The 17,500-nt window shown below is 41.2% G+C and overlaps 1 protein-coding gene across 3 annotated transcripts in view; it reads right to left on the reverse strand.

Annotated features, from left to right (window-relative positions):
- The window catches only part of LOC108261406 (NACHT, LRR and PYD domains-containing protein 12), a 263,191-nt gene that overhangs the window by 244,563 nt on the left and 1,128 nt on the right, over positions 1-17,500 (reverse strand). The window contains exons 3-11 of one of the 3 annotated variants that reach the window (XM_053678350.1): positions 16,089-16,228; positions 14,191-14,364; positions 5,129-5,183; positions 4,871-5,028; positions 4,593-4,711; positions 4,030-4,134; positions 3,565-3,619; positions 3,204-3,408; positions 1,155-2,919 (exon numbers count right to left, since the gene is read on the reverse strand). In XM_053678350.1, the coding sequence (XP_053534325.1) occupies positions 1,155-2,919; positions 3,204-3,408; positions 3,565-3,619; positions 4,030-4,134; positions 4,593-4,645 (2,183 nt within the window). In that variant the 5' untranslated portion in view covers positions 4,646-4,711; positions 4,871-5,028; positions 5,129-5,183; positions 14,191-14,364; positions 16,089-16,228. Of the gene's footprint in view, positions 1-1,154; positions 2,920-3,203; positions 3,409-3,564; positions 3,620-4,029; positions 4,135-4,592; positions 4,712-4,870; positions 5,029-5,128; positions 6,259-14,190; positions 14,365-16,088; positions 16,229-17,500 lie in introns of those variants that run through there. The other 2 variants (XM_053678352.1, XM_053678351.1) reach the window with 2 other exon arrangements.

Below are 17,500 nucleotides of genomic sequence, written 5' to 3' on the forward strand. Positions count from 1 at the left end.
TGTTTTGTCTAAAGCAGCTTTACTCTGGCAATAAATGAGCAATTAGACATTCACCAGAACTGTGTTTCCAATCAAAGCCCTTTAAGCTTCAACACCAGTGTCACAATAACAGATCAGACTTCCAGGATGAAGTGTACCAGGCTGGGACTAAAGCCAGAAGGTCATTAAGGTATAAGGGGGAAATCTGGGACGGGGTAAAAATCCTGTCCTGATGAAACCTTTCAGAAAATTCAACGCAAGGCGCATGCGCTGCAAAAAATGACCTTGTCCCAATAAAACCTTTAAGAAAATCCAACTCACAACGCATGCACCACAAATGTAATGTATCATATAGATATGAATAATTCATGAAGGCGATGGAGATTGGTTTGTTTTTAGAAAGAAGAGGTTAATGCCCCGCCTAGGGATAATTTTACTGCTTCAGAAAAGTACATAAAGACGTGTGTGTGTGTGTGTGTGTGTGTGTGTGTGTATAATTCAGACTTTCTGCAGACTGTCTCACTTTGTTGTTTCAATAAAGTTTGATGACCTTTGGCATCTACAAACCCTCTGTCTCTGAAGTGTTTAACTTAGGTTGGAAAGATTGTTTTCCTCGACACTCTCACGTGTCCCTCAGTGCAGATTGGGCGGTGTGATACGCTGATACACATCATAGGACCAGAAAATAGAATAATCAATCATGTCTATGGATAGATATTTTCCTATATCCTCTATATCACCAATGTCACATGTTGTATTCATATTGTTCCCATGGTGACAGTGTTCTGTTTTTCTTCTTCTCGTTTGTGAAGTTCTGTTCAATGTCACTTTCAAATGAAAGGAGAAAAGAAAAAGTGCCTTTCACTGGTGTTTAGATCACAAAATGATCAGAAAGCAGTGATGAATACATGCAGTTATTCTGTAGAGATCATTTCTTCATCAGTTTTAGAGAAAAGGTAATAAATGGTGATAGGAGGTTTTGTCCACATGGCCCCGCCCTCTGTGCAGACGTAACGTGTTGGTGTAAAAAGTGAAACTCTTCTGGAACAGTACTAGAGGTTTGTTTAAAGATGATTAGAGTAATTATTAACCAGCATGAATCCAAACAGTGCAGTTCAGTGTTACATTAAAATAATAAACCATGCAGTAATACATTTATAAATAAAAATACTCACTCAGCTCTTCTGGAGGCTTTGACCACTGGCAGCAGCTTCAGAAGACATTCATCTGATGGGTCATATTTCCACAAATTAAACTCATCCAGCTCCTGATCTGAGTTCAGTAACACAAACACCAGAGCTGACCACTGAGCAGGAGAGAGTCTGGTTCCCCTGAGACGACTGTCACCTCCTCTGTTCAGGTAAGTCTGTACTTCCTGCACTAGAGAATGATCATTCAGTTCATTCAGACAGTGGAACAGATTGATGGATTTCTCTGGAGATGGATTCTCCCTGATCTTCTCCTTGATGTACTCGACTGTTTCCTGTTTGTTGTGAGAGCTGCTTCCTGTCTGGGGCATTAAACCTCGTAAGAGAGTCTGATTGGACTCCAGTGAGAGACCCAGAAGGAAGCGGAGGAACAGGTCCAGGTGTCCGTTCTCACTCTGTAAGGCCTTGTCCACTGCACTCCTGAGGAGATCAGACATGTCTGACTTGTTGAGAAGATCAGACAGATCAGTGGTTGGTTGTTCTGTCACATTTCTGCTGATGAAGGAGAGAAATGCATATAAAGCAGCCAGAAACTCCTGAACACTCAGATGTACAAAGCTGAACACCTTCCCCAGGTGAAGCCCAAACTCCTCTCTGAAGATTTGGGTACACACTCCTGAGTACACTGACACTTCTCTCACATCAATGCCACACTCTCTCAGGTCTTCCTCATAGAAGATCAGGTTTCCTTTCTCCAGCTGTTGGAAAGCCAGTTTTCCCAGTGCCAGGATACTCTCTCTGGTCTGCTGAGGGTCAGGGTCACATTTCTGATGGTACTTTTGGTCCTTGTGTTTGATCTGAAAGATCAGGAAGTGTGTGAACATTTGAGTCAGAGTCTTGGGGATCTCTCCACTCTCTGCTTCACCCAACATTCTCTCTAGAACAGTGGCTGAGATCCAGCAGAAGACTGGAATGTGGCACATGATGTAGAGGCTTCTTGAAGACTTCATGTGTGAGATGATTTTATTGGCCAGGCTCCGATCACTGATCCTCTTCCTGAAGTACTCCTCTTTCTGAGGATCACTGAACCCTCGTACCTCTGTTACCTGGTCTACACACTCAGGAGGGATCTGATTGGCTGCTCCTGGTCGAGAGGTGATCCAGAGGAGAGCAGAGGGAAACAGATTCCCCTTGATGAGGTTCGTCAGCAGCACATCCACTGAGGCTGACTCTGTCACATCACACAGTCTCTCATTCTTCTGGAAATTTAGAGGAAGTCGACACTCATCCAGACCATCAAAGATCAACACCACTTTGTAGGAGTCTATTAACTGTAGTTTTCTCATTTCAGGGAAAAAGTGTTGAAGAAGATCCATCAGACTGAGATGTTTCTGCTTCATCAGATTCAGCTCTCTAAAGGGAAGTGGAAACATGAAGGTGACGTCCTGATTTGCTTTTCCTTCAGTCCAGTCCAGAATGAACTTCTGCACAGAGACTGTTTTTCCAATTCCAGCAACTCCTTTAGTCAGAACACTTCTGATGGACTCGTCTTTAAAGAGCTCGTTACATTTGATGGGTGTCTCCTGTGCTGCTGGTCTCCTGGACGCTGTCTCAATCTGTCTCACCTCATGTTCATTATTGACGTCTCCACTCCAACCCTCTGTGATGTAGAGCTCTGTGTAGATCTCATTCAGAAGTGCTGAGCTTCCATGCTGTGAGATTCCTTCATTAATTCTTTTAAACTTCTCTCTCAGGCTGGATTTCAGCTTTGTCTGATACACAGAGGCGAGTTCTAATAAACAAAGTAATAAGATGTTTTAATGTAAAATCACTGAACACAGGATTAAATGTCAAATTCAAATGCTGCTGTTCATTCCTGATTCATGTAGTAAATATTCCTGAAGGAACAGGACCATTGTACAGAGTCACCACAAGCTGGACCACGAACAGAACAGAAACGCAGCAGATGTACATGATACTAAACTCAAACTTCAAACTAAAAGTGTTCCTATCTAAAACTATTTCCTCTCTCTGAAGTGAACCTGATGGAATAAAGCCATGACTCAGAGCTCTTACTGTTGTGCAGTGTGTTAGCGAGATCTGTGTGGTTCATGTTCTTCAGGACGTGCAGTGTGATCTTCAGCGCTCCGTCTCTGACACTGTGCAGATCCTGCTCATCCTCCACCTCCCTCTCAGTGCATGCTGGGTAATCTGGACTCAGGAGCTTCCTAAACCTCTTCAGTTCATTCTTTATCAGAGTGATGACTTTGTGTTCCAGCTCCTGGTTAGAAACACACAGGAACACATCTAAATATTATAATGTTACACACTGAGAGATGCTTTTATTTTATGAAAAGAATAAAAGTCTCTTGCTCACACACAAGAATAAAAGTCAACCTGCTCACACACAAGTTACACACATTAAAAAGACACACACCTTGAATATGGAGTCCAACTGATCTCTGCTGAGGTTTGATTTCTTCTGTTGTGGTCTGTGAAGAAATAAAACACATGATGTAATATAGACTATATGTATTCATAGCTGCACAACACACACTAATACATACAGAGACAGATATTTAACACTATCCTCTTAACACAATACACTGATTTCAGGATTTCTCACTGACACTAACATGTTTATGAATAAAATAGTGATCTAGTCATTAATGTCCCAGGTGTAAATGTTGTTGTGTAGCACCACAGACCCTCCAGCTCAGGGACTGCAGGCTGAACTGAACTCTTAAAGCAGTTTTCCTCACTGCCAGTCCGAGAGCTGCAGCACTGCACAGTTTAGTGTTTTACTGCTTCAACACCTGATAAAGATCATGAAGGGCTTCAGAATGAGACCAGTGAGTTTGATCAGGTGGAACACTGCTGTAAAACACCTCACTGTACTGACCTCACATCAGGAGAACTGAAGGTAATTGGATGATTCATTGACTCGTCACTCTTCATGGACACACAGCTGGGTTCTGGTGAGTCTGATCTCTTTCCCTCCATCATTCTAGAATTAAACAGAAATATCAGCAATAATTAATACTCTGCTGTCTCAGCACTGTTACACAATGTGTTCATCATTAAACACCAATAATTCCATCTTTTTAATTCAGCTCCAGTCTGCACACTTATTCAAACAGGAGACACGCCCCATACCTCAGGAATTACACTGATGTCAGGAGTCCCAATCACAGATAACTGACTCAGCTGGGTCTTAAAGCCTGTAGAGTTCACTGACTCAAAGCTACGCTGCTCTTCTCCTCCACATTACACAGTCCTTTTTACTCTTCTCTCAGTGAATGATTTCTCTAAACTGTTCTTAGATCAGATCAGTGATATATTCACTGCTATTAAACACCTTAAACCAAAGTCTAGTTCCTCTGTTAACTAGTGAGTGTTTAGAGATACAGATCTGTTCCATGAGACGGTGTGTGTTTATTGCTGGTGAATGGAAAAGTAACTCACCTCTCGTCTCTCTTTAAGTCCTGTTCTCCAGACACACTCATGTTGGAGGTCATGTCTCCTCCAGATTACAGCAGGACACACGTTTACTTCACTCCAACATCGGTGTGTTAAATCAAACCCTGTATCAGCATAGAGTTCACTTACAGGAAATAGTCACGGTATCAAGTCATAAAACAACCTGTGTACATTCAAACTTCAGTACAAACCCACAAAACTCTTCTGCATCTAGTGCACATTCAGTGTGTTTATATATTATAGCTTTAGATGTAGATACTCACTGTGTTTTTACTCCTGAAATGCTGTATTTTCCCCTCCACACAAAATGGAGACTGACTTTCACTTTCACTTCCTAACCGTTTATTCTGCAGAGGGGGAGGGGCAGTGAGGTAGGATATGGTTTGTTTTCAGACAGCTTTCTGATCCATCGAGCAAAGGCCTGTAAATACTGAAAGTGTAAGCCTGAAAACGCTGCAAATACAGAGAACAGAATTAAAAGTCTGGTAAAATCCACATCACACACATTATCATTTCATTACCTTCATTTATTATCTCGTGACTTCATTCAGCTGTGCACGAACAACTGTCAGAGCTCTATACAAATATATAAACAAAATTTAAATACCAGGAAGTGCTAGAAACACTCAGCAGATCATTAGATAAAGAAGCAGAACTCATACGCTGAGTAAGTTTACTTAAATATCTGCAGAAATTTTTTTTTTCTGGTTTCCCCTTAATGAGAGCGAGTATCCTGATATTAGTGAGGATTGGTGTGTAAGTAGTTTTTGTGTGAATAATGAATGTTACTCAGAATAAAGGTGATGATGGAGAGTAAGTTAAACACATTGGTCAGACGAGTAACTAACCCAGTGTTTCCCAATCGAGGTTCTGTCTGATGAGAGCAGGGGTGCGTGTAAAAATCCTTCAAACATTTTCTAAAATGATCAAATGTGTAGAAAACATTTAATATAGATGAGAAATATCTGATGTCTGAAATAATAACACAGACACAGAAATAATAAGACAGACACACACACACACACACAATAATAATAATAATAATAATAAACTAGACCAGTACATTTCCTGAAGAAAATGTGTGCTGCTTGACATGGCAAAATTCAGATCAGGCGCCAATACTTTCGATAGCCGAAAGCGTAGCGTGCCAATACTTTTGACAGCCAGAAGAGTGGGGTGCCAATAATTTTGACAGCTGACGGCGTAGGGTGCCAATTCTTTTGAGAGCTGGACGCCAATTCTTTTGAGAGCTGGAGTCACAGGGTGCCAATACTTCTGAGAGCTGGCCGTGTAGGGCGGAAATACTATGGAGAGCCAGCCATGCGGGGTGCCAGTACTTTTGAGAGTTGGCCAGATTGGGCGCCAATACTTTTGAGAGCCGGGCATGTATGGAGACAATTCTTTTAGAGCTGGTGGCCAATTCTTTCGCAACTCAATGCAAGTCTATGGGAAATTTTCCGACTTTGCGCTTCCGTACCGGGAATGCCGACATTCCGATCACTTCCGTAATACACAGCACACCTCTGCTCAATAAGACGATCGATTTGACACCTCAACCGTCGATCTCCGACAAACGGTGCGGGACTAGTTTCGCACCGAATAAAAAAGTGGAAGAAGAGGAATAATTATAATTATAATAAGTTTGCCAAATAACAATAATAGTGCTTTTCAAGCACCATTAATTATAATTATAATAATAATAATAATAATAATAAGAATAATACTAAGTAGGCCAAATAACAATAATAGTGCTTTTCAAGCACCATTAATTATAATAATAACTAGATCGGTACATTTCCTGAAGAAAATGTGGATGGTGCTCGCCATGGCAAAACAGGAATGGGGCGAAAATACTTTCGAGAGCCGGACAGATATGGCACCAGCACTGTTAGAGCCGGCCGTGTAGTGCGCCATTATTCAATTCAATTTTATTTGTATAGCGCTTTTTACAATAGACATTGTCTCATAGCAGCTTTACAGAAATATCAACACGGTATACAGATATTAAAGGTGTGAATTTATCCCAACTGAGCAAGCCAGTGAGTGGCGACGGTGGTGAGGAAAAACTCCCTAAGATGTTTTAAGAGGAAGAAACCTTGAGAGGAACCGACTCAGAAGGGAACCCATCCTCATCTGGGTAACAACAGTTAGTGTGAAAAAGTTCATTATGGATTCATATGAAGTCTGTATGGCGTTAGGAGCAGCCGTAGTCCCAGCAGTCTGGATTTAAAGAAGATTTGAGCTCCATCCAGAGGCAGAAAGGATCTGGATCTCTAGTATCTCCATAAATTCGTGTGGGGCTCGGCGAAAGGAGAGAGGGAGAAAAAAGATAATTATGACTGCGAAGTAGTAGAACAGAATCTAGTCAGGGTAGGCTTGAGTAAACAAATACGTTTTAAGCTTAGACTTAAACACTGAGACTGTGTCTGAGTCCCGAACACTAATAGGAAGACTGTTCCATAACTGTGGGGCTCTATAAGAGAAAGCTCTTCCCCCTGCTGTAGCCTTCACTATTCCAGGTACCGTCAGATAGCCTGCATCTTTTTATCTAAGTAGGCGTGGCGGATGATAGAAAACCAAAAGGTCCATTAGATATTGTGGCGCGAGACCATTTAGTGCTTTATAGGTCAATAAAAGTATTTTATAATCAGTGTGAGATTTTACTGGGATCCAATGCAGTATTGATAATATCGGTGTGATATGGTCGTATCTTCTAGTTCTAGTTAGGACTCTAGCAGCTGCATTCTGGACTAACTGGAGCTTATTTATATTCCTACTGGAACATCCAGACAGTACGGCATTACAGTAATCTAATCTAGAGGTGACGAATGCATGAACTAGTATTTCCGCATCATGTAGTGACAATATGTTTCTTATTTTAGAAATATTTCTGAGATGAAAGAAGGATATCCTAGTAATATTATCTATATGAGCATCAAATGATAGGCTGGAGTCAATAATCACTCCAAGGTCTTTAACTGCTGTACATGATGAAACAGAAAGACCATCCAGAGTAACCATGTGATCAGAAAGATTACTTCTAGCTACACGTGGGCCTAATAAAAGTATTTCTGTTTTATCAGAATTAAGCAGAAGGAAGTTAATTAACATCCAATGTCTAATGTCCTTTACACAATCCTCAACTTTACTAAGCTTCTGTCTGTCCTCTGGCTTCGCTGAAACATACAACTGTGTATCATCAGCCAATACCTTTTAGAGCTGACCATCAAGGGTGCCAGTACTTTTGAGAGTAGACCGTGCCGGGTGCCAATACTTTTGAGAGGCGGCCAGATAGGGTGCCAATACTTCTGAGACCTGAACAGATCATGTGCCAATACATTTTAGAGCCAAGTGTGTACGGAGGCCATTCTTTTAGAGCTTTCTCCTTGGAGGGCCAATACTTTTTCGAAACTCAATGCAAGTCTGTGGGGAATTTTCTGACTTTGAGCTTCCGTAGCGGGAATTCCGGCATTCTGATCGCTTATAAAAGTCATAGCACACCTCTCCTCAATAAGCCAATCGATTCGACACCTCACCCGTTGATCTCCGACAAACGTGAGAGAAGTTACAAGCTGAAAAAAAGTGGAAGAAGAATGATAATTATTATAATAGTAACTAGACCGGTACATTTCCTGAAGAAAATGTGAGTGGTGCTTGCACTGGAAAAATTTGGATCGGGCGCCAATACTTTTGAGAGCCAGATGGATAGGTTGTTAGAGGGTTTTAGCATCATGCTAACATGTTTTAGCATGTTTTAGCATCATGCTAGCATGTTTTAGCATCATGCTAGCGTGTTTTAGCATCATGCTAGCACGTTTTAGCATGTTTTAGCATCATGCTGGCACGTTTTAGCATCATGCTGGCACGTTTTAGCATCATGCTGGCATGTTGCTAGCATGTGTTAGCACTATACTGGCCGTTTAGGGTGCTAATACTTTTAAAGCTGGACAAATAGGGCGCCAATATTTTCGAGAGCCGACAGCGTAGGGCGCCAATACTTTCGAGAGCCGGACAGATATGGCGCCAGCATTGTTAGAGCCTGCCGTGTAGTGCGCCAATACTTTTTAGAGCCGACCGTCAAGGGCGCCAGTACTTTTGAGAGCTGGCCGTGCGGGGTCCCAATACTTTTGAGAGCCGAACAGATCGTGTGCCAATACATTTTAGAGCCGAACAGATCGTGTGCCAATACATTTTAGAGCCGAACGTGTACGGAGGAAAAATTTTTAGAGCTTTCTCCTTAGAGGGCCAATACTTTCAAAACTCAATGCAAGTCTATGGGAAATTTTCAGAATTTGAGCTTCCGTAGCGGGAATTCCGGCATTCCGATCGCTTATAAAAGTCACAGCACACATCTCCTCAATAAGCCGATCGATTCAACACCTCCGATCTCCGACAAACGGTGCGGGACTAGTTACGCGCCGAAAAAAAACGTGGAATAATAATAATAATAATAATAATAATAATAATAATAATAATAATAATAATAATAATAAGTATGCAAGAGAACAATAGTAGTGCTTTTCAAGCACCACTAATAAAACACTTACTGTTACGATAGACAGCCACCTCCTCTTTGAAGCATTCCTCAAAATAAAAATAAAACTTTAGCGGTGCTAAAATGAGAAGCCGCAGGTTCGTTTAAATCATACAGCGCAAACACTGGTACACAGCCGAGATCTTAGAAACTTCTAAGTCCACCTATTGCTGGGGGTATCGTAAAGCCATTAACACCCCCAGAGACCAACTCATTATCATAAACATACTGATAGGATTACACCACGACCCCCGGTCATAAAATAAGTGTCTCCACACAAAGCTCTTGCTCAGGAAAACACAAAGATCAGAAATTAGACTACCTACAAACTGTTGCTCAGGAAAACACAAACATCATAAATTAGACTACCTACAAACTGTTGCTCAGGAAAACACAAACATCATAAATTAGCACACTACTTCGATCGACAGTTTGACAGAAAGTACTGTCTACTGGTGAAACACGTGTATGGGCGGGGTTTAGAGAGAGAGAGAGAGAGAGAGAGAGAGGTGTCTGTAACATGTATGTATGGGCGGGGTTTAGAGAGAGAGAGAGAGAGAGAGAGAGAGAGAGAGAGAGAGAGAGAGAGAGAGAGAGAGGTGTGTCTGTAACATGTATGTATGGGCGGGGTTTAGAGAGAGAGAGAGAGAGAGAGAGAGAGAGAGAGAGAAAGAGAGAGAGAGAGGTGTCTGTAACGTATGTATGGGCGGGGTTTAGAGAGAGAGAGAGAGAGAGAGAGGTGATTGGGTTTTTTGTCTTCTAGTTTAAACATTACGGAGATTCTTTTAACCAGTACTTTAACATTTTTACCTCGTAAGGATCTTTGTTTAGAAGTCATGTAATACGCACGATTCTTTTTAAACAGCTCTTTTAACCATTTTTACATCCTAAAGTTTTTATGAGTTTTTTTGGAAGCCTAGTAATACGGATTCTTTTTAAACAGCTCTTTTAAATCATTTTTACATCCTAAAGGTTTGTGATTAGAATGTATGTAATACAAACAATTATTTTAAACAGAATCTTTTATATTAAAAAAAAAAAAAAAAAAAAAAAAAAAAAAGGTTTACCTCCTACACTTTTTATTCAAAGGCAAACCGGGCTCCTAAAAACATAATCAACAATTGTTTTCATTTATTTCACAAACAAATATTCTACTCATATATGTACACATTCAAACATCATGCTTTTCTAACAGTGTGTTTACACAAACGAAATAACGCCACACAGTAACACAAACACATCCCCGTATTAACCATTGATACTCTTTTCAGACGTATTTCACCCCAGCCCCCCGTCATAAATTAGGCCACTTACAGAAATGTCGGCCTGAGAAGCACAAAGGGCTATAAATCAGCACACACTACTTTGATTGACAGTTTGACAGAAAGTGTGTGTTACTCTCGTTGGAACAAAGTTACTGGTGTGACTCTAATTCTCTTTATTTTTAATGGTCTAGTAAAAGGGCAGTCTGTGCTCCGGCTCCCTATAGTGGCCTGTGTGAATCACTGCCTCTTGTCACATTTTTATAAAATATTATCTATTAATTTATTAATATCTGTGTGTGTGTGTGTGTAGGACTACACAATGTCTTTGTGTGTTAACAGGAGCTCAGCTATTCTCTCTGAATAAAGAGGAACTTTGCGCTGTCATTCCTGAAGAAGGAGCGAGGGTGTACAGCCAAGTTGCCGTACAGAAGGCACTGCTGGAGGTAAACACACACACATGCGCACGCGCACACACACACACACACACACACACACACGCACGCACGCTAATGATGTGTATAAATGATGACTGTTTTTTTCTCAGGATGTCAGAAAGGCAACAGAGCTGGAGGCAGTGATGGAGAAACAGAAGATGAAGGTGGATTTCACAGAGGAGAGTGGAACTCATACGCCTCGTACTCTAGCATACTACACCCCCACCCCCCACCCCCCGCACCTACACCCCATACTACACCCCCCCCCCCCCACCTACACCCCATACTACACCCCCCCTCCACAAACACATGTAGTTTATATATACACATTGATGTACATGGTATGGTGTAATAAAAAAAAAAAAAAAACATAACATTTATTTAATGCCTTTATACACACACACACACACACACACACACACACACACACACACACACACTCACACACGTCTGTGTGATATATTACAGACTATTCCTCACACACTTACACAAATCAACTGCCATTTTATGGTAAAGCTGCCTAAATGTAAATGTTCAATCTTTGACTGTACATTCATAAATTATCGGGGTGATGTGTCGTATCTTCTGGTTCTAGTGAGGACTCTAGCAGCTGCATTCTGGACTAACTGGAGCTTGTTTATGCTCCTACTGGAACATCCAGACAGTAAGGCATTACAGTAATCTAGTCTAGAGGTGACGAATGCATGAACTAATATTTCTGCATCATGTAGTGACATTAGACAACCCCAATACCGAAAAAGTTGGGACAGTCTGGAAAATGCTAATAAAACAATGAGGAGTCATTTGTAAATGTACATTGACTTGTATTTACACAAAAAACATAAAGACGAGGTATTTGAGGTTTTACCTAATCAACTGCAAAGTTTCTGGAAGATGAACATTCATTTTGAAATTGATGCTGCAACACGTTCCAAAAAAGTTGGGACAGGGGTCATTTAGGATTAATAGCGATGTGACGAGTTGAAAGAAGAAGGTGATGTGAAACAGGTGAGGTCTAATTATCGTCTAATCATATGTATAAGGAGCCTTCAAAAAAGACCGAGTCCTTCAAGAGTAAGGATGGGTCGAGGCTCGCCAACAGATATGTCAGCAAATAATCCAGCACTTTGAGAAGAACATTCCCCAAAGACAAATCGGTAGGATTTTGGTCATTTCACCTTCTACAGTGCACAATATAATTAAAAGATTCAAGGAATCCGGTCAAATCTCGGTGCGTAAAGGGCGAGGCATAAAACCACTTCTGAATGCGCGTGATCTCCACTCCCTGAGATGTCACTGTCTTAAAAACCGTCATGAGTCTGTAATGAAGATCCTGACATGGGCTCGGGAATACTTTGGTAAACCTTAGTCAGTCGACAGCATTCACCGCTGCATCCACAGATGCAAGTTAAGGCTTTACTATGTAAAGCAGAGGCCATACATCAACACTGTCCAGAAGCTCCGCCCACTTCTCTGGGCTCGGTCTTATCTAAGATGGACAGTAGCACATTGGAATCTTGTTTTGTGGTCCGATGAGTCGACATTTGAAATAGTTTTTTGAAAAACAACCGTCGTGTTCTCCGAGCCAAAGAGGAAAAGGACCATCCAAGCTGTGATCAGAGTCAGATCCAAAAGCCAGCGTCTGTCATGGTATGGGGGCGTGTCAGTGTCCATGGTATGGGGGCGTGTCAGTGTCCATGGTATGGGGGCGTGTCAGTGTCCATGGTATGGGTAACACACATCTGTGAGGGCATCATTAATGCAGAAAGATATGTACACATTTTGGAGCTACACATGCTGCCATCCAGAGCAGGACAACGCCAAACCACAAACGCATGGTTGTGTAAGAAGAGAGTGCTGGCGCTAGCATGACCTGCCTGCAGTCCTGACCTGCCTGCAGTCCTGACCTGCCTCCGATGTATGGTGCATTATAAAGCTCAAAATAAGGCACTGATGGCCTCGTACAGTAGCACAGCTAAAGAAATGTATAATGGATGAATGGGGGGAAATTCTCCTTGCTCACCTTAACCAACTGGTGTCTTCACTCAGCACCCAAAACACTTAATAAGTGTTATTAAAAGAAAAGGTGATGTTACACAGCGGTAAATAGTCAACTGTCCCAACTTTTTTGGAGTATGATGCAGTCATTATATAGTCAATATTTCTGAGATGAAAGAAGGATATCCTAGTAATATTATCTACATGAGCATCAAATGATAGGCTGGAGTCAATAATCACTCCAAGGTCTTTAACTGCTGCACATGATGAAACAGAAAGACCATCCAGAGTAACCATGTGATCAGAAAGATTACTTCTAGCTACACGTGGGCCTAATAAAAGTATTTCTGTTTTATCAGAATTAAGTAAAAGGAAGTTAGTTAACATCCAATGTCTAATGTCCTTTACACAATCCTCAACTTTACTGAGCTTCTGTCTGTCCTCTGGCTTCGCTGAAACATACAGCTGTGTATCATCAGCATAACAGGGGAAGCTAATTCCATGTTTACGAATAATTTGACCTAGAGGTAGCATATATAAAGTAAAGAGCAGTGGGCCTAAAGCAGAACACTGTGTGAACACCAAATTTAACCCCGGTATGTGTGGAGAAGTCTCCATTTACATCTACGAACTGATAACGATCGGTCAGATAAGACCTGAGTCAGGAGAGGACTGTTCCCTTAATGGCAACAACATTTTCAAGATCATTCACAAGATCTGTGCCTCGATACAATCCTGTCTCGGAGGTCTACAGACAGTTCCTTGGACTTCATGGCTTGGTTTGTGCTCTGACATGCATTGTTAACTGTGGGACCTTATATAGACAGGTGTGTGCCTTTCCAAATCATGTCCAATCAACTGAATTTACCACAGGTGGACTCCCATCACGTTGTAGAAACATCTGAAGGATGATCAGTGGAAACAGGATGCACCTGAGCTCAATTTTGAGTGTCATGGCAAAGGCTGTGAATACTTATGTACATGTGCTTTTTTTGTTTTTTATTTTTAATAAATTTTCAAAGATTTCAAACAAACTTCTTTCACGTTGTCATTATGGGGTATTGTTAGTAGAATATTGAGGAAAATAATGAATTTAATCCCTTTTGGAATAAGACTGTAACATCACAAAATGTGGAGAAAGTGAAGCGCTGTGAATACTTTCTGGATGCACTGTACATCACTACAATTACAATCACCACAGATGGAAACTGGATGTGTGTTTGTGTGTACCTCAGTATCTCCAGTGTACAGTGTGTGTGTGTGTGTGTGTGTGTGTGTGTGTGTCTGTGTACCTCAGTATCTCCAGTGTACAGTGTGTGTGTGTGTGTGTGTGTGTGTGTGTGTGTGTGTACCTCAGTATCTCCAGAGTACAGTGTGGATTCTCCAGTCCAGCAGAGAGCAGCTTCACTCCTGAATCCTGCAGGTTATTGTGAGTCAGGTTCAGTTCTCTCAGTCTGGAGGAGTTTGATCTGAGAACTGAGGACAGAACTCTACAGCTTTCCTCTGTGAGAAAACACCAACTCAACCTGGGGGAGAAATGATGATATATCAGAACACTGATCACACACACACACACACACACACACACACACACACACACACACACACACAGCCATAATACAGCTAAAGTTTCCCATGTAACAGAAATATGAGTGCGTTTGTCTCACACACAGAAGTCAGGGGACATGACACCAAATCAGCATTATTATTATTATTATTATTAATAATAATAACAACATCAGTTACAATGATCCTTAAAGGACTGAAAACATTTTTGTTTGAACAAATGCTTCCTTATAATTGAAACATGAAGCCATTTGAAAAGACCCATGACACTTGTTGAGACCATGCGCGATCAAAACGTCAATGAGCCTTGGAGTCACTCTTAAGCCTTGTCTCATTCTCCATCACGATAAAGAAGGCTGGTAAAGAAGGTTGGCACATTGAAACGATCAAAACATAAACCATCAGAACATAAATGAACCAAGGAAATGCACTTAAGTCTTGTCTCATGCTCCCTTCCTCTGATGGCCAAGAGAAAATGGCACTGGACTTGGAATGCACTGGGGTCTCCCCTACGCAACTCGAAGCCTGCTCAAGGCATGTCAGCGGTCTGTGTCAACTAACTCGTGTGCACTATCTTCCCGACTGCAGAGAGAAAAGGGCACTGGACTTGAACTACACTATGGTTTCACCTGTGCAACTTGAAGCCTGTTATGAAACTGTGTCATAATGCAGAGGGAACTCTATTCAGATGAGCAGGAAAGCACCTTGGCATTCATCAAACACGCTTGTGTTTTATCCTAGAAAAATGCTTTGATGTAAAGTAAGTCGTCCGAATGTGTTCATGTAAACTAGTAAAGGCTGTAATTACTTGACTGAAGTAAATGTACAGAAGAGGGCATCCATGTGCGGAAACCTGAGAATATAAACGAGACTGAGAAGTTGTTGTTGAAGAAGGGTCGAACACGGACAAACACGTCCGTCGGCTCCAGTAGAATAGCCTAGTGCTTCCTTAAATCACTTTGAGGCGTCGGACTCTAAATCCAGCGGGGTTTTCTTGCGCAGGTATGACCCCTGCTTGCAGCTTTGTCAGCTGTAGGTGTCAAGTCACTGGTGCTCAATCTCCTGCTGTTTATTTAAAGCAGAGTATGTATGCACCCTAACCCTAAAGCTTCCCATGTAACAGAAATATGAGTGCGTTTGTCTCACACAGAAATCAGAGGACATGACAGCACATCAGCATTATTATTATTATTATTATTATTATTATTAATAATAATAACATCAGTTACAATGATCCTTAAAGGACTGAAAACATTTTTGTTTGAACAAATGCTTCATTATAATTGAAACATGAAGCCATTTTTAATAAAAGTATTAAAAAGTCTCCTATTTAAAAATAAACAAAATAAATAAAATAAATAAGAAATCTCCCATTTGAACAAAAGATGAGATAAGATAATACTTTATTAATCCCAAGGTGGAGAAATGAGGGAATTAGGAGGAAAAAGGAGCAGGACCTGCTGTGGCTTTGTTTGGAAATATTTTTGTTGGTGAAATAGAACAGAAACAGACAATATTGAGTGTAAAATGTACGTCAGGTAATATTATCTTATTGTTTACATGTTAGCATAGCATGTTAAATTAACTACTAAATAAAAATCACATCAGCTGTATGAGCTTTTAAATAACGTCCTATTACACCAAGGCCAGACTCCTCCTCCGTAATTGCAGGTAATTTCATCACCTTCTTTAAAGTCTGTTAAAGCAAACAGACCAAGATGTGGGCTTCCATCCACTTCAGTCTTCTGCATTCTGCCATTTGGGTGCTTGTGGTCATCATTAACCAGCCTACCAAAAGATCCGTCTTCTTTTGCAGCATCAATACTTAATACACAACGAGAGAAAGAGAGAAGTATTCAGTGACCGAATATTCCACATCAAATTCTACAAATATGATAGCTCTGCACAGAATTTTTATTGTTAACGGTCAGATGTAAATGTTTAAGTGGACAAATACTTTACAACTGCAATTTTCAAGTACAATGAAAGTACACTTTGAAGAAAAACTATGCAGACATTGTCATTTTTTATGCAGGTTAATTCTATGGATCATTTAATTAGTGGTGCTTGTAAAAGCACTACTATTGTTCCCTTGTATACTTATTATTATTATTATTATTATTATTATTATAATTATTATTATTATAAATATTATTATTACTCTCCGGCCGGCACTCAAAAGTATTGGGACCCCGCATGGCCAGCTCTCAAAAGTACTGGCGCCCTTGACAGTCGGCTCTAAAATGTATTGGCGCACTACACGGCAGGCTCTAACAATGCTGGTGCCATATCTGTCCGGCTCTGGAAAGTATTGGCACCCTACGCTGTCGGCTCTGGAAAGTATTGGTGCCCTGCGCTGTCGGCTCTGGAAAGTATTGGCACCCGTCCCTGTTTCGCCAACGCAAGCACCACTCACAAGCACCACTTTTCTTCAGGAAATGTACCGGTCTAGTTATTATTATTATTCTTCCACTTTTTTTTCGGCGCGTAACTAGTCCCGCACCGTTTGTCGGAGATCGATGGGTGAGGTGTTGAATCGATCGGCTTATTGAGCAGAGGTGTGCTATGACTTTTATAAGCGATCGGAATGCCGGAATTCCCGCTATGGAAGCTCAAATTCTGAAAAGTTCCAATAGACTTGCATTGAGTTTCGAAAGTATTGGCCCTCTAAGGAGAAAGCTCTAAAAGTTTTGCCTCCGTACACGTTCGGCTCTAAAACGTATTGGCACACGATCTGTTCGGCTCTCAGAAGTATTGGCACCCCGCACGGCCAGCTCTCAAAAGTACTGGCGCCCTTGACGGCTGGCTCTAAAAAGTATTGGCGCACTACACAGCCGGCTCCAACAATGCTGGTGTCATATCTGTCCGGCTCTCGAAAGTATTGGCACCCTATGCGGGCGCCTCTTGAATGTATTGGCGCCCTGTCCGGATTTCACCATGGCAAGCACCGCTCACATTTTCTTCAGGAAATGTACTGGTCTAGTTATAATTATTCTTCTTCCACCTTCGTGCCATTTTACCTCTAAAGAAAATGTTAATATATTGAGATTTTCAGTCCCTAGTGATGTTCTGAGTAAGAAAATAACCATATCCGTG

This window comes from Ictalurus punctatus, unplaced genomic scaffold (genome assembly GCF_001660625.3).
Source record: "Ictalurus punctatus breed USDA103 unplaced genomic scaffold, Coco_2.0 Super-Scaffold_100, whole genome shotgun sequence".
In the NCBI taxonomy this organism is placed as follows: Eukaryota; Metazoa; Chordata; class Actinopteri; order Siluriformes; family Ictaluridae; genus Ictalurus; species Ictalurus punctatus.